The following is a 14,863-nucleotide window of genomic DNA, read 5'->3' on the forward strand; positions in this document are numbered from 1 at the left end:
TCAGCCTGAAACACCCTCTGTGGAACCTGCCTTCTAAGGGGCAGAGTTTCAGGGGTAGCACTCCAGATCTCTCTCCTTCCTACAGAAATATGGAAAGGACCACCTCTCTATCTAAAACACGTCCTGTCTCCTCCTACACGGCCCCGCCTTCACCCAGCCAACCCACTCCCCCAACTTTTAAGCTTCTATCCTCTCCTCCCTCTATGGCTCCTCCTCCTCCTCCTCCATCACATCTTCATCAGGAGCATACAAGTAACAAGCCTCCTTCTCTCTCTACCTGTGCTCCTCCTCCTCCTCCACCTCCTTCTCAAATCACCAAACCCACATGGTTACCAGTTCAATCTCACTCTTTCCCGATGCCCACAGTGCCACCTCCGCCACCACCTCCCTTGGTCCCACCTTCTTCTCTTCCTGATAGGTTGCCTAGTTTCTTCTACCCTCTGTCTCCTTCTCCAAAACCAGCAGATGCTAAGTTTGGTAACATCAGGGATAGTCCCCCTCCACCTCCTCCTGCTTTTCCTGCCTCTTTGCCCCCTCCTCCACTTCCCCCACCTCCTAAAGCTCCTGCAGTGCCCCTGTACCGCCCTGCAGTTCCTGTGCTGCCCCCCTCTTACCCCTGCATGGCCCCCAGTCGGAAGCCTCCTGCAATTCCAGCAAGTGCAGGTACACACCCACTAAATTGTTATACATAATAAACAAGATCTGTATCTTAACATCTGTGTAACATCTGTCTATCATCTGTGTATCATCTGTGTAACATCTGTGTAACATCTGTGTATCATCTGTGTAACATCTGTGTATCATCTGCGGTCTTAAAGTGAAACTGATATAAAACGCTTAGTCAACAAAGTGCCTCATTGTTTGACAGGAGCTGGACGATTGGCTCCTCCCCCTGCTCCACCCGCTCGTTCTCCTACCACTGAGTTGTCCAGCAGAATCCCACCCCCTCTTCCACCTCTGCCCCCGGCTCTGCCCATCTCAGTGAGGAACGGACACCTGCACAGTTTTGGTAAGACGCCCCATCAGTAGAAGACTTCTAGATGATCTAGATGGCAGTAGATGATCTGTTCGTTCATTTCTTACTTCACATTGCAGTGTGTGTTTGTTTTAGATGACTTTGAATCCAAGTTTCAGTTCCACCCAGTTGAAGATTTCCCTCCTCCTGAAGTGTTCCGGCCCTTTCTGAGAACATACCCGAGCAAAGAGAACAGAGGTATAACGAGCCCTCGGTCATTAGTCTGCACTTTATAAACAGATGAATAATGTATTAGGTGAGATTTTATAACTCAATCCCATTTTAACTGAGAGAAGTGAACACCATATTTCCTCCCTACAGTGTCATCACAAGCTCCTGGCATGAGGACCCACCTACGATAAAAAAAAGAAGACCGTGAGGTTTGGTGCTGACTTTCATCAGGCTTCATTTACCTCATTATCACCATGTCTGCTGATGAGGAGATCAAAGGTCCAACTTGGTATTAAGCTGATGGACCCATCATTTATTCCAGCACAGAGCTCAGGATACAGTCCAGTAAACCTCAGAATTGTGTAGTGTCCTAACCGTTAATCTCAGCTCTGTCTGCTGATGCTCGCTTTAGTGCAATCACTGTATGTATGTAAATAAATACTCTGTCTTATCTTCTTCTCCCTGGAAATGATGAATGTACGCTTTAAAGATTCATCAGCAACTCAACAGGGAACTTGGGTAACATTGTCACTTTACCTAACATACTGATGTTTCTGTTATTTTCTAACCTTCATCCTGAAGCCTGAAGTCTTGTTTTCTCAGACGGAGTGTTGGTTACAGTCTGCTCCATGTGTGTGTGTGTTCAGTATGGTTTATGTCTTACAGTTTTTATATGTGTATATACAGATAAAGGCATGAAACAGTGCCACCACCTGGACACTGTGTGAAAGTCACAATTCAGACATCTAACTGAATAAATATTGTTTAAATGATTCACATTCCATTGTATTATTATTATTATTATTATTATTATTATATTTTAGTAATAATAAGTAAAGAATAAGGCTGATCATTTTGGCTTTTTGCACACACACACACACACACACACTTATAGACACATGCAGTGGTTTTTAAATCACCGTTTGCACTTTAGAACTTTATTAAAAAATGGAAGGAGGTATAAAGTGAAAGCACACGAATAATAAAAATAGACGTCTCACGTTGGCTCCAAATCCACATTTTACTTTGTGTTGCATACAGTAGAGTGATGCTGATTAGTGATCAGCTAAGGAACACATTCATCAGTTAAAAGTTTAGAGGAACATTCTTCTCTGTTCAGCCAAACACACACACACACACACAATGAGACAAGAGTCAAATTAATACTTAACATTCAATGTATTTATATTAATAAAAATGGAAAAAATACAGTCCTAATTTTTATGAACCCCCTCCACACTGAGTGTGTGTCCTGATCAGAGCTCCTCACTTTGAGAACTTCAGGCTGACCTGTTTGTGTCCTCATGTGTACACACACGTGTCAGGAGCTCAGGTGACATACTTGCAGCCGGTCGAGTCGATACTGCAGGAACCGGTGCATCTGAGCTGTCCAAATGTCCTGTACAGACATAATAAGGGAGAAGACATTGTGTGTGTGTTTGTGTGTGTGTGCTGTGTGTGTGTGTGTGTGTGTGTGTGTGTGTGTGCGCTGTGTGTTTGTGTGTGTGTGCACGCGCACGTGTGTGTGTGTATATATGTGTGTATGTGTGTGTGTGCTGTGTGTGTGTGCACGCGCGTGTGTGTGTGCATGTGTGTGTTTGTGTGTGTGTGTGTGTGCGCTGTGTGTGTGTGTGTGCGCTGTGTGTTTGTGTGTGTGTGTGCTGTGTGTGTGTGCACGCGCGTGTGTGTGTATATATGTGTGTATGTGTGTGTGTGCTGTGTGTGTGTGTGTGTGTGCATGTGTGTGTGTGTGTGTGTGTATATATGTGTGTATGTGTGTGTGTGCATGTGTGTGTGTTTGTGTGTGTGTGTGCGCTGTGTGTGTGTTTGTGTGTGTGTGTGCGCTGTGTGTGTGTGTGTGTGCATGCGCATGTGTATGCGTGTATGTGTGTGTAGTACATAGGTACACACCCTGGCATGTATGTCTTGCAGGTCTGATAGCCAAAGTCCTTTCCATCACACTGTTCAGCACCACGGTGGTAATATCCATCTCCACAGTAAGCCTTTCTGCAGCCTGCAGAGACACACAGACAGATCTGAGTGAACTACTGTGATGATTATCAGTGTGCTCTCACTCTGTGTATCACTCTTATGTCTGGACCATGTTTGTGTCGGACCACATGACCTACCCACACACTCATCTGTCACCACTTTGTTTCCGTCGTCACACTCCTCCCCGTTGAGCGGCTGCACCACTCCATCCCCACACATCCATGCTCCTCTCTTCTTCCTCCTCTCTATGGAGTGTAATGGAAGCTGTAAAAAAACAAAAGCTAAGAGATGACATCATACTGAATACGAATAACATCAGTAGGTGAAGCATGATACCTGAATGGGTTTCCAACCATCCGTGTCTTTAAAGTAGAGAGCCGTCTGTTCCTTGCAGAAAGCCAGTGTGTTATCTGTGTGGACGTCATTCAGTTCCTTCTCACTGTTCACCACAAATATCTACTGACAGAAATGTTTATAACTCTAAAGCCTACTGCTAAAGACACAAATCAGAGAAAGAAGTGAACAAAATCTTCACATGTAGTTCACTTCATCTTCTGTGAGTCTCTACACCATCAACTCACCGCTGAAACTCTGGTGTATTTGTCACGGCGCTGCAGTGAAGCACTACCAGGACCGTTCACATCAGAGGAGCTGCAGTCACATTGTCCAGGAGGACCTGGCGTCCCCATCTCACCTTTCTGTCCCCCTACATACAGTACTGTACACCATACACACATGTACAACCAGGACCTGACGAGTACACGCTTCATACTGTGTGTGTAATATTAATACAAGATCACGTCTACTTTAGTTTGGGTTTGGAACATTCCATAAGAAGAGAATCGATTATGAATCACTATCAGTCCTGCTGCTGTGTCCAGTACACAGTGTGAAGGTTTCAGCTTAACTCACTTCTTTCTCACCTGAGGCAGAGAGTCCAGGGGCTCCTGGCTGTCCACTGGGTCCCGGAGAGCCAGATGGTCCCATTGGTCCTGCACGACCAGTCTCTCCTTCAGATCCCTGTTTGATGCAGACACAGTGGTAGAGCACAGAAACATGTGTGTGTGAGTGTGTGTGTGAGAGTGTGTGAGTGAGTTGTGTGTATGTGTGAGTGAGTGTGTGTGAGTCTGTGTGTTAGTCTGTGTGTGAGAGTCTGTGTGTTTGTGTGTTAGTGTGTGTGTGTGTGTGAGTGTTTATGTGTGTGTGAGTGTGTGTGAGTCTGTGTGTGAGAGTCTGTGTGTTTGTGTTAGTGTGTGTGTGTGTGTGTGTGTGTGTGTGTGTGTGTGAGTGTTTGTGTCTGTACGTGTCAGATTTCACCTGCTTTCCTCTTTTGCCTGTGCGTCCTGTCAGACCTCGTGTCCCTGTCACACCTGGCTCTCCCTTTGGTCCTGTTTCACCCTTAGACACAGGATCAGAAAAAATACACATGAGCAGAGAGAGAGAGAGAGAGAGAGAGAGAGAGAGACAGAGAGAGACAGAGAGAGAGAGAGAGAGAGAGAGAGAGAGAGAGAGAGAGAGAGAGAGAGACAGAGAGAGAGAGAGAGAGAGAGAGAGAGAGAGAGAGAGAGACAGAGAGAGAGAGAGAGAGAGAGAGAGAGAGAGAGAGAGACAGAGAGAGAGAGAGAGAGAGAGAGAGAGAGAGAGAGAGAGAGAGAGAGCAAGAAAGGCAGGAATCAGATATCCACATTCAGAGAAATATTAAAGGTATGAGAGAAAACAGAACTCTTTTACCTTCTGACCCAGCATGCCAGCGTGCCCACTTTCACCCTGCACACACACACACACACACACACACACACACACACACACACACACACACACACACACACACACAGTCACAGACATATCCTCTGTAGTTGCACTACATAAAGCAGCAGGTTAATCCTGCAAGGTTGAATGTAGTCTTGCACCTTATCTCCCTTTGGCCCTGTTACTCCTAATTCTCCTTGTGACCCCTAAAACACAGATCAGAACTCTGAGACACAGGAATCCTGCAATAGAGACACAGTTACTGTTGCAGTTGCTCCACATGATGTCTGTGTGAAAAACAAACCTTCTCCCCTTTGTATCCAGCCAGGCCCTGTGAATAACAACAGATTACAGTATAACTGATCGAGCGGTTAGTTTCATCTCTACACTGTGGATATAAACACAGATCTGTTTCCAGGTGATTTGTGATCAGGGTGCATCTACATCATGTTACCACTGTATTTCACCCTCACCTTGGCTCCCACTGGTCCTCTCAGCCCAGGTTCTCCCATTAGTCCATGGTCTCCCTTCTCTCCCTGATGAGCAGAGCATAAAGGCATGGACAGGAAGTGGCATGGACTCGGAGCTCAGTCTGGGAGTCTGAGTGTTAAAGCTAGCATGTTGAATGGTGTAGTGTGTTTACATGAGTGAACTCACTTTGGGTCCCTCAGGACCGGGCCATCCTGCAGAGCCCGGCCTTCCAGGAAGACCAGGCCGGCCAGTGCGTCCCTGCAAACATACACACACACACACATACACACATCAATGTATAAACACATCTTTTATTTTTTTCTTCCAAAGCGCAGCAGCAGATCATTTCTTCAGGAAGACGTGGAATACAATGGTGTAAAAATCTTCTTTTAGCACAAGACATCTACAAAGAAGCAGCTCTATACAAGTGATACACTTAATAATGAGACAAGCAGTATGCCAAGTCATCTCTCTCTCTCTCTGTCTGTCTCTCTCTCTCTGTCTCTCTCTCTCTCTCTGTCTCTCTCTCTCTGTCTCTCTCTCTCTCCCTCCCTCCCTCTCTCTCTCTCCCTCCCTCTCTCTCCCTCCCTCCCTCTCTCTCCCCTCTCTCTCTCTCTCTCTCTCTCTCCCCCCCTCTCTCTCTCTCTCTCTCTCTCCCTCCCTCTCTCTCCCTCCCTCCCTCTCTCTCTCTCCCCTCCCTCTCTCTCTCTCCCTCCCTCTCTCTCCCCTCCCTCTCTCTCTCCCCTCCCCCTCTCTCTCTGTCTCTCTCTCTCTCTCTCCCTCTCTCTCTCTCTCTCTCTCTCTCTCTCTCTCTCTCTCTCTCTCTCTCTCTCTCTCCCTCTCTTTCTCAACCTCTCTCTCCCTCTGTCTCTCTCTCTCTCACTCAGTGTTCAGTATCATTCACTTTTCTCCCAGATTTCCCCCAGCGAGTGCAGTGCAGTACAGAGATCCATGTCAGAGAGATGGATCTCAGCACTAAGTGATATTGCTAGCCTGTGCCTTAATACTCTGGACATTAGTCAACATTAAAGTGCCTGCTGTGGGAAATAAACTGCACTGAACAATGATCCCAAACACAGCAGAAAGACGGTGCTGCTCCACTTAAGGTTAGTGTTTAAAGATGAACATGAATAAATGTGTGTGTGAGGTTGAGAGAGCGTAGCTTTCAGTCTTACCTTGGATCCAGGTCGGCCCATATCTCCCTACAGAGAGAAGAAGAGAAGCTGCAGTTAAAACAATAAAGACAAAGCTCTTCTAGTCTACCGGACAGACTCACCTTATCTCCCTTGGGCCCCTGTACTCCTGGAATGCCGTTCTGGCCCTAAAATAAAGAGCATAAATAAATAAATTATGTGGATTTCAGGAAATGATAGAGGTTTATAAGCACTTATGTACGTTGCTGTAGATAGGGGCGTCTGCCAAATGCTGTAAATGTAAGTGTATGTAAATCTGAGTCTACGGCTCTATCTCTGTCCGTACCGGTGGTCCATCAGGTCCAGGAGGTCCAGGAGTTCCAGCCAGACAGTGCAGTATCACATCTTCTTCATCACATCCTCTTCCTCTTTCAGCCTCCACATATTCTCCAAACACCTCAATAACAAAGATTCTAACTTTATCACAGTGTAAAATCTCATTGTATCAGACACACTAAATCAAATCCTGATGAAATTCATCGTTTTCTGTACATCAGAAATCCTGTAACAATGTGCCACACCATCCAGCTCTAGGGTACATCTCTGTGTTTTAAAGCTCACCTGACCCCTTCTCCACACGTGGGGTGGGGGTGGGAACAGGGGGGGTGGAGGCGGACTCTGTAGGCAACATGGGTCGAATCTTTTCAGGTCTTCTACTGCAGCCAGCACTGTGACAATTCATTAGAAACAAAGAGAAAAGTTCCAAAGTTCATTAGATTCCTTAGAACATAACAGGAGTGTATCAGAAGCTGGCATGTAAACAGCAGGTAAATGCCACAGGTCCATTCTATGATTAAGGCATGCTGACAGGGACAACAGGAGAACCTACAGGTCAGTGGATACCTCTAAAGTTACAGAGCTACAGTATAATGACCTGTAGTTGGGATTAAAAAGGATTTGTCACAGTTTGGACTCTAACGGTTCAGTACTGGAGTTCGAAATATAAATGATTTTGTCACTTTTTAATCCTAATCCACTCCCATGTTATTAAGGCTCCACCCCCAGGATCTCTGGTGGCTCGTAGACTTCAACTAGAGTTAGAATTAGCAAGATGTTTTTTATTCAAACCATCTAATTCTAAAAGTTTGTTGCACTGTAGTAGGGAAGATAAGGAACATATATAAAAATAACCATTATAAGTAGATAAACACCCAGCTAGCATTGGGCTAATACTGCTTGTTTACTTTGTTTTGATTTTTTTAGCTGACGTAACATTAGCGGTCGAATTTCAGAACTAAAACAATTTCACAAGTTGTTAACATCAGTGAATATATGATATAATCAGGATGGCTGAGCTCTACGATAAACCAATCCCTGATCACTGCTGTTCCCACTGACCCACTTCTGTTGTACCTCCTTGCCTGGTATCAGTAGAAGGTATCAGTAGAAGGTATCAGTAGAAGGTATCAGTAGAAGGTAATCTGATAGAAGATATAGTGTTTTGTATATGTGCAAAAATGTCCATTTTCAATTAATTTTAATTATTTATTTAATGTCCTGATAACACTATTGTGGTTCGTTCTCTCTTCCTTCTTACACCTTGAGTTAAAATGTGATATGCAAATGAGCACGGTGAATAAATTAACATGACATTAACATTAATGCCTTTAGCAGACACTTTTATCCAAAGAAACTCACAGTGCATTTGAGTTACATACATTTTATCAGTATCTGTGTTCCCTGGGAATCGAACTCACAACCTTTGCGCTGCTAACGTAATGCTCTACCATAATGCACTTATACTCTTATATAAAAACTATTTTGTCATTCAATTATGCATTGTTTGTTCACTTACAGTATGTTCCATTACATTTTTTCTATCTATTGTAACATGGACTGTGGAAAAGTGGCATAAGGTTGATTTTTCTCATGAATCATCTATTGAACTGCATCCCAATCATCGCAAATACTGCAGAAGACCTATTGGAACCCGCACGGACCCAAGATTCACACAGAAAACAGTCAAGTTCGGTGGAGGAAAAATCATGGTTTGGGGTTACATTCAGTATGGGGGCGTGCGAGAGGTCTGCAGAGTGGATGGCAACATCAACAGCCTGAGGTATCAAGACATTCTTGCTGCCCATTACATACCACAGGAGAGGGCAAATTCTTCAGCAGGATGGTGCTCCTTCTCATACTTCAGCCTCCACCTTTCCGTCCTAATTAAATAATTAAAAATCAAGGCTTGATAAGATTTTATTTTGGTATAATAAGCTTAATCTAGAGGCCTTTGCCTTTCATAAGACACTTCTGATTCCAAATGATCAACTAGAAGTCAGTTATTATCTGTTGTTCCTACAACTTGGATAGGAGACAAGACTTTGTCAGGGAGTGTATGGATAAATTTAAAGTGCTTAAATATTTCAATATGTTTATGCATTACAGGATTCCTAAAGCAAATATTTTATAGATATAATTTACATATTTCCCCCATTATAGATTCAGTGTGAAACCTGCACAAAATGGTTCCTGTATAAAATGCCTTGGGACGACAGAAGCACAAATACCGAGCGGACATATCTCTTAGTATTGTGTATTGTGCATTGTGCTAAAGTACAGAGACCATAGAGTTTAACAATATCTGTAATAGCTCTTATATAAGCAGCAGGATTACATGTGTTTGATAAAAGCTGATTTACACATTGAAGTTTACATCACAGTGAAATGTGTATTGTTGTATATTGTTTATAATGCAAACAATAAAAAGTTTCTCAAAATAAGTGTTGTAGTGTAACCATCAGGACATCAGTGATGTGTGAGCTGGTGACAGTACAGTGTATTACAGTGACATGTGAGCTGGTGACAGTACAGTGTATTACAGTGATGTGTGAGCTGGTGACAGTACAGTGTATTACAGTGATGTGTGTGAGCTGGTGACAGTACAGTGTATTACAGTGACATGTGAGCTGGTGACAGTACAGTGTATTACAGTGATGTGTGTGAGCTGGTGACAGTACAGTGTATTACAGTGATGTGTGAGCTGGTGACAGTACAGTGTATTACAGTGATTGAGCTTGTGACAGTACAGTGTATTACAGTGATGTGTGAGCTGGTGACAGTACAGTGTATTACAGTGATGTGTGTGAGCTGGTGACAGTACAGTGTATTACAGTGACGTGTGAGCTGGTGACAGTACAGTGTATTACAGTGATGTGTGAGCTGGTGACAGTACAGTGTATTACAGTGATGTGTGTGAGCTGGTGACAGTACAGTGTATTACAGTGACATGTGAGCTGGTGACAGTACAGTGTATTACAGTGATGTGTGTGAGCTGGTGACAGTACAGTGTATTACAGTGATGTGTGAGCTGGTGACAGTACAGTGTATTACAGTGATGTGTGAGCTGGTGACAGTACAGTGTATTACAGTGATGTGTGTGAGCTGGTGACAGTACAGTGTATTACAGTGATGTGTGTGAGCTGGTGACAGTACAGTGTATTACAGTGATGTGTGAGCTGGTGACAGTACAGTGTATTACAGTGACGTGTGAGCTGGTGACAGTACAGTGTATTACAGTGACGTGTGAGCTGGTGACAGTACAGTGTATTACAGTGACGTGTGAGCTGGTGACAGTACAGTGTATTACAGTGACGTGTGAGCTGGTGACAGTACAGTGTATTACAGTGACGTGTGAGCTGGTGACAGTACAGTGTATTACAGTGACGTGTGAGCTGGTGACAGTACAGTGTATTACAGTGACGTGTGAGCTGGTGACAGTACAGTGTATTACAGTGACGTGTGAGCTGGTGACAGTACAGTGTATTACAGTGACGTGTGTGAGCTGGTGACAGTACAGTGTATTACAGTGACGTGTGAGCTGGTGACAGTACAGTGTATTACAGTGACGTGTGAGCTGGTGACAGTACAGTGTATTACAGTGATGTGTGAGCTGGTGACAGTACAGTGTATTACAGTGATGTGTGAGCTGGTGACAGTACAGTGTATTACAGTGATGTGTGTGAGCTGGTGACAGTACAGTGTATTACAGTGATGTGTGAGCTGGTGACAGTACAGTGTATTACAGTGATGTGTGTGAGCTGGTGACAGTACAGTGTATTACAGTGATGTGTGAGCTGGTGACAGTACAGTGTATTACAGTGATGTGTGTGAGCTGGTGACAGTACAGTGTATTACAGTGATGTGTGTGAGCTGGTGACAGTACAGTGTATTACAGTGATGTGTGAGCTGGTGACAGTACAGTGTATTACAGTGATGTGTGAGCTGGTGACAGTACAGTGTATTACAGTGATGTGTGTGAGCTGGTGACAGTACAGTGTATTACAGTGATGTGTGTGAGCTGGTGACAGTACAGTGTATTACAGTGATGTGTGAGCTGGTGACAGTACAGTGTATTACAGTGATGTGTGAGCTGGTGACAGTACAGTGTATTACAGTGATGTGTGTGAGCTGGTGACAGTACAGTGTATTACAGTGATGTGTGAGCTGGTGACAGTACAGTGTATTACAGTGACGTGTGAGCTGGTGACAGTACAGTGTATTACAGTGATGTGTGAGCTGGTGACAGTACAGTGTATTACAGTGATGTGTGTGAGCTGGTGACAGTACAGTGTATTACAGTGATGTGTGTGAGCTGGTGACAGTACAGTGTATTACAGTGATGTGTGTGAGCTGGTGACAGTACAGTGTATTACAGTGATGTGTGAGCTGGTGACAGTACAGTGTATTACAGTGATGTGTGTGAGCTGGTGACAGTACAGTGTATTACAGTGATGTGTGTGAGCTGGTGACAGTACAGTGTATTACAGTGATGTGTGTGAGCTGGTGACAGTACAGTGTATTACAGTGATGTGTGAGCTGGTGACAGTACAGTGTATTACAGTGATGTGTGTGAGCTGGTGACAGTACAGTGTATTACAGTGACGTGTGAGCTGGTGACAGTACAGTGTATTACAGTGATGTGTGAGCTGGTGACAGTACAGTGTATTACAGTGACGTGTGAGCTGGTGACAGTACAGTGTATTACACTGATGTGTGAGCTGGTGACAGTACAGTGTATTACAGTGATGTGTGTGAGCTGGTGACAGTACAGTGTATTACAGTGATGTGTGTGAGCTGGTGACAGTACAGTGTATTACAGTGATATGTGTGAGCTGGTGACAGTACAGTGTATTACAGTGATGTGTGAGCTGGTGACAGTACAGTGTATTACAGTGATGTGTGAGCTGGTGACAGTACAGTGTATTACAGTGACGTGTGAGCTGGTGACAGTACAGTGTATTACAGTGACGTGTGAGCTGGTGACAGTACAGTGTATTACAGTGATGTGTGTGAGCTGGTGACAGTACAGTGTATTACAGTGATGTGTGTGAGCTGGTGACAGTACAGTGTATTACAGTGATGTGTGAGCTGGTGACAGTACAGTGTATTACAGTGATGTGTGTGAGCTGGTGACAGTACAGTGTATTACAGTGATGTGTGTGAGCTGGTGACAGTACAGTGTATTACAGTGATGTGTGTGAGCTGGTGACAGTACAGTGTATTAGAGTGATGTGTGTGAGCTGGTGACAGTACAGTGTATTACAGTGATGTGTGAGCTGGTGACAGTACAGTGTATTACAGTGACGTGTGTGAGCTGGTGACAGTAGAGTGTATTACAGTGACGTGTGAGCTGGTGACAGTACAGTGTATTACAGTGATGTGAGAGCTGGTGACAGTACAGTGTATTACAGTGACGTGTGAGCTGGTGACAGTACAGTGTATTACACTGATGTGTGAGCTGGTGACAGTGCAGTGTATTACAGTGATGTGTGTGAGCTGGTGACAGTACAGTGTATTACAGTGATGTGTGTGAGCTGGTGACAGTACAGTGTATTACAGTGATATGTGTGAGCTGGTGACAGTACAGTGTATTACAGTGATGTGTGAGCTGGTGACAGTACAGTGTATTACAGTGATGTGTGAGCTGGTGACAGTACAGTGTATTACAGTGACGTGTGAGCTGGTGACAGTACAGTGTATTACAGTGACGTGTGAGCTGGTGACAGTACAGTGTATTACAGTGATGTGTGTGAGCTGGTGACAGTACAGTGTATTACAGTGATGTGTGTGAGCTGGTAACAGTACAGTGTATTACAGTGATGTGTGAGCTGGTGACAGTACAGTGTATTACAGTGATGTGTGTGAGCTGGTGACAGTACAGTGTATTACAGTGATGTGTGTGAGCTGGTGACAGTACAGTGTATTACAGTGATGTGTGTGAGCTGGTGACAGTACAGTGTATTACAGTGATGTGTGAGCTGGTGACAGTACAGTGTATTACAGTGATGTGTGAGCTGGTGACAGTACAGTGTATTACAGTGATGTGTGAGCTGGTGACAGTACAGTGTATTACAGTGACGTGTGAGCTGGTGACAGTACAGTGTATTACAGTGACGTGTGAGCTGGTGACAGTACAGTGTATTACAGTGATGTGTGAGCTGGTGACAGTACAGTGTATTACAGTGACGTGTGAGCTGGTGACAGTACAGTGTATTACAGTGACGTGTGAGCTGGTGACAGTACAGTGTATTACAGTGATGTGTGTGAGCTGGTGACAGTACAGTGTATTACAGTGATGTGTGTGAGCTGGTGACAGTACAGTGTATTACAGTGATGTGTGTGAGCTGGTGACAGTACAGTGTATTACAGTGATGTGTGTGAGCTGGTGACAGTACAGTGTATTACAGTGATGTGTGTGAGCTGGTGACAGTACAGTGTATTACAGTGATGTGTGAGCTGGTGACAGTACAGTGTATTACAGTGATGTGTGAGCTGGTGACAGTACAGTGTATTACAGTGATGTGTGTGAGCTGGTGACAGTACAGTGTATTACAGTGATGTGTGTGAGCTGGTGACAGTACAGTGTATTACAGTGATGTGTGAGCTGGTGACAGTACAGTGTATTACAGTGATGTGTGAGCTGGTGACAGTACAGTGTATTACAGTGATGTGTGAGCTGGTGACAGTACAGTGTATTACAGTGATGTGTGTGAGCTGGTGACAGTACAGTGTATTACAGTGATGTGTGTGAGCTGGTGACAGTACAGTGTATTACAGTGATGTGTGTGAGCTGGTGACAGTACAGTGTATTACAGTGATGTGTGAGCTGGTGACAGTACAGTGTATTACAGTGATGTGTGAGCTGGTGACAGTACAGTGTATTACAGTGATGTGTGAGCTGGTGACAGTACAGTGTATTACAGTGATGTGTGTGAGCTGGTGACAGTACAGTGTATTACAGTGATGTGTGAGCTGGTGACAGTACAGTGTATTACAGTGATGTGTGAGCTGGTGACAGTACAGTGTATTACAGTGAAGTTATTGACTGTTTTATTCGGTTTTCGGGTTTTTCACTTTGCAGACGGTCCCTTGGAATCTGTCTCTCAGCCCTCTGCACATAGAGACTTGTGTATTTTGTTCACTGCTGAGGAAAGCTGAATATTTTGAGGAGAATTGTGTTGTAGCTGCGTCTCTACATTACTACGATAGAAAAGAGGTGTTATTTGTGTAGTAACAGTGTTTAACTTAGGAGTTATTGACTCGGGAAACTCCAACCTGTGAATATGTGACCAACTTTACTTAAGTGTGCTTCAGCATGACACCAGCTTCTGTTGATGAACTAAACTCTCCTCCCTGTAAACGCTCGGTGAAGTTGGTACACGACAGCTGTCGGGGGCGGGGAAAGGGGGCGGGGAAAGGGGCGGGATTCAAATAAAAATGAACCAATTACAACAAAGTTTCGCGAGTTAAATTAAAAAAAGGAGAAGAAAAAACGAGGGTAAGTTATGGACGTTTTAAGCAGCAAAACAAGTGGTTATACTGCGGGTACACGCTAATATTAAGCCACAGAAGTCGTTATACGCAAACAGTCCTGGGGAAAAAGTAAGCATACTGTGTATACTGTATACGTGCGTATGGCCCGGACTACACCACTGGATTTAGCACCACCTTTCCAGGCATGCTTTAGGTATGCTGAAGCTCATCCTGTGAACTAGACGGCACTTTAAAACACACAGACTGACTAAAGAGAAGGTTCAGTAATAAACCCGTGAGACGCTGTTACCTGTAGGTGAAGGAAGCTGGTTATTTAAGTCACTAGGTGAGAGACCTGAGATGGAGTAGAGCAGGAGATGGAGATGGAGTCCAAACATCACCAGAGCCATGATTCTATCTGCTGCTGTACAAGCCTGAGTTTGTGTTGGTGTTAGCCTCTGCTCAACAATGTCTCCAAACAGACCACATTTCTTTATTTCCAGTCGTTCTGAGTGTCTGT

The 14,863-nt window shown here is 44.4% G+C and overlaps 2 protein-coding genes across 3 annotated transcripts in view; one reads left to right on the top strand and one right to left on the bottom strand.

Moving 5' to 3' along the window:
* The window catches only part of wipf3 (WAS/WASL interacting protein family member 3), a 15,151-nt gene extending 13,335 nt beyond the window's left edge, over nucleotides 1-1,816 (top strand). For both annotated transcript variants that reach the window (XM_060857095.1, XM_060857096.1), the window contains 4 exons: nucleotides 1-663; nucleotides 869-1,009; nucleotides 1,112-1,213; nucleotides 1,337-1,816. The exon at nucleotides 1-663 is cut by the window's left edge and continues 21 nt beyond it. In XM_060857095.1, coding sequence (XP_060713078.1) covers nucleotides 1-663; nucleotides 869-1,009; nucleotides 1,112-1,213; nucleotides 1,337-1,377 — 947 coding nt within the window. In that variant the 3' untranslated portion in view covers nucleotides 1,378-1,816. The remainder of the gene's footprint in view (nucleotides 664-868; nucleotides 1,010-1,111; nucleotides 1,214-1,336) is intronic.
* Nucleotides 1,817-2,396: 580 nt separating this feature from the next.
* Nucleotides 2,397-14,831, bottom strand: wu:fc38h03 (acetylcholinesterase collagenic tail peptide). The gene is made up of 17 exons (XM_060857109.1): nucleotides 14,654-14,831; nucleotides 7,153-7,259; nucleotides 6,878-6,988; nucleotides 6,675-6,719; nucleotides 6,574-6,600; nucleotides 5,585-5,656; nucleotides 5,401-5,463; nucleotides 5,232-5,258; nucleotides 5,089-5,133; nucleotides 4,910-4,945; nucleotides 4,496-4,576; nucleotides 4,102-4,198; nucleotides 3,760-3,896; nucleotides 3,515-3,634; nucleotides 3,316-3,442; nucleotides 3,098-3,200; nucleotides 2,397-2,585 (listed from the first exon to the last, which is right to left on the bottom strand). Exons 1-17 carry the CDS (start codon nucleotides 14,751-14,753, stop codon nucleotides 2,516-2,518), a joined length of 1,368 nt encoding a protein of 455 aa, XP_060713092.1. The 5' UTR covers nucleotides 14,754-14,831; the 3' UTR covers nucleotides 2,397-2,515.
* Nucleotides 14,832-14,863: the final 32 nt, after the last annotated feature.

This window comes from Tachysurus vachellii, chromosome 21 (genome assembly GCF_030014155.1).
Source record: "Tachysurus vachellii isolate PV-2020 chromosome 21, HZAU_Pvac_v1, whole genome shotgun sequence".
Classification (NCBI taxonomy): domain Eukaryota; kingdom Metazoa; phylum Chordata; class Actinopteri; order Siluriformes; family Bagridae; genus Tachysurus; species Tachysurus vachellii.